This window comes from Phalaenopsis equestris, unplaced genomic scaffold (genome assembly GCF_001263595.1).
Source record: "Phalaenopsis equestris unplaced genomic scaffold, ASM126359v1 Scaffold193990, whole genome shotgun sequence".
NCBI lineage: Eukaryota > Viridiplantae > Streptophyta > Magnoliopsida > Asparagales > Orchidaceae > Phalaenopsis > Phalaenopsis equestris.
This window is the reverse complement of record NW_018213939.1, coordinates 1-1,102: the sequence shown is the minus strand read 5'-3', so window position 1 is coordinate 1,102 and position 1,102 is coordinate 1. Positions and strand designations below refer to the sequence as shown.

Genomic DNA, 1,102 nt, shown 5'->3' with positions numbered 1-1,102 from the left:
CACCGCTGCGTAACCAAATATTTCTCGATTCTCTTCGTCGTCCCAACCTTCACCACCGGCTCTGTCCTACACGCCCTAATCTGCCCAACTCTAGTTTAACCGATCCTTGACCTTATTGATTCCCAATTATTATTTGTTCTCCACCCTCGATCATTTGACATGTTTTTTTGATCCGATCTAAGTTTCAGGATTTAGCTATTCATCGAATCAAGGGTTCCGTGTTCGACTTCATTCCGTTGAATCAAGTTTATGAGATTGGTGCAGCAGAAGCGGAAGAGGAATAGGAGATGTATAGCAATTTCAAGGAGCAAGCGATCGAGTATGTGAAGCAGGCTGTACGAGAAGACAATGCTGGGAACTACGTCAAGGCCTTTCCCCTTTACATGAACGCGCTTGAGTACTTCAAGACGCATCTCAAGTATGAAAAAAACCCTAAGATTAAGGAAGCGATCACCCAGAAGTTCACTGAGTATCTTCGGCGCGCTGAGGAGATACGGGCCGTGCTAGATGAGGGTGGGCCGGGGCCGGCATCAAATGGGTATGCTGCGGTTGCTACGAAGCCGAAGACGAAGCCTAAGGATGGAGATGATGGGGGAGATGATCCGGAGCAGGTTAAGCTTAGGGCGGGGCTTAACTCGGCGATCATAAGGGAGAAGCCGAACGTTAAGTGGAACGATGTTGCTGGCCTTGAGAGTGCCAAGCAAGCATTGCAGGAGGCTGTCATACTGCCCGTCAAGTTTCCTCAGTTCTTCACAGGTATTTTCTCTTATGTTTCTATGGATTATCAACTCTAGAATATTTTCAGTGATGAATTGGCTGAGAAGAGTTGTAATTAGTAATTAACAATCACTATGCCATTGAAAAATTTAATGTATTTGAGGTTTTTGAACTAACCATTTTCTTATTAGAGAGCTTGCCAACAACCTACAGAGTTGTTTTTTTTCCTTCATTGGGGGCCATGGCCTGCCAATTCCATTAGTAGTAAATAGTAAGGGGGTGTTTGGCCATCAGTATGATTTAGCGTTTTTAGGATTTAGTAAGGCTCTGTTTGGCGCAGCTGCAACTTTTCAGTTTTTCAGCTGCAGCTGCGCTGCCATAGGAA

At 45.1% G+C, this 1,102-nt stretch overlaps 1 protein-coding gene across 1 annotated transcript; it reads left to right on the top strand.

The window, feature by feature from the left end:
• Positions 1-756, top strand: LOC110034851 (protein SUPPRESSOR OF K(+) TRANSPORT GROWTH DEFECT 1-like; the record flags this gene model as incomplete). Its single annotated transcript, XM_020739088.1, has 1 exon — positions 1-756. A coding segment is annotated over exon 1 (469 nt), but the record flags the coding sequence as incomplete, so codon positions are not given.
• Between the last annotated feature and the right edge of the window lie 346 nt (positions 757-1,102).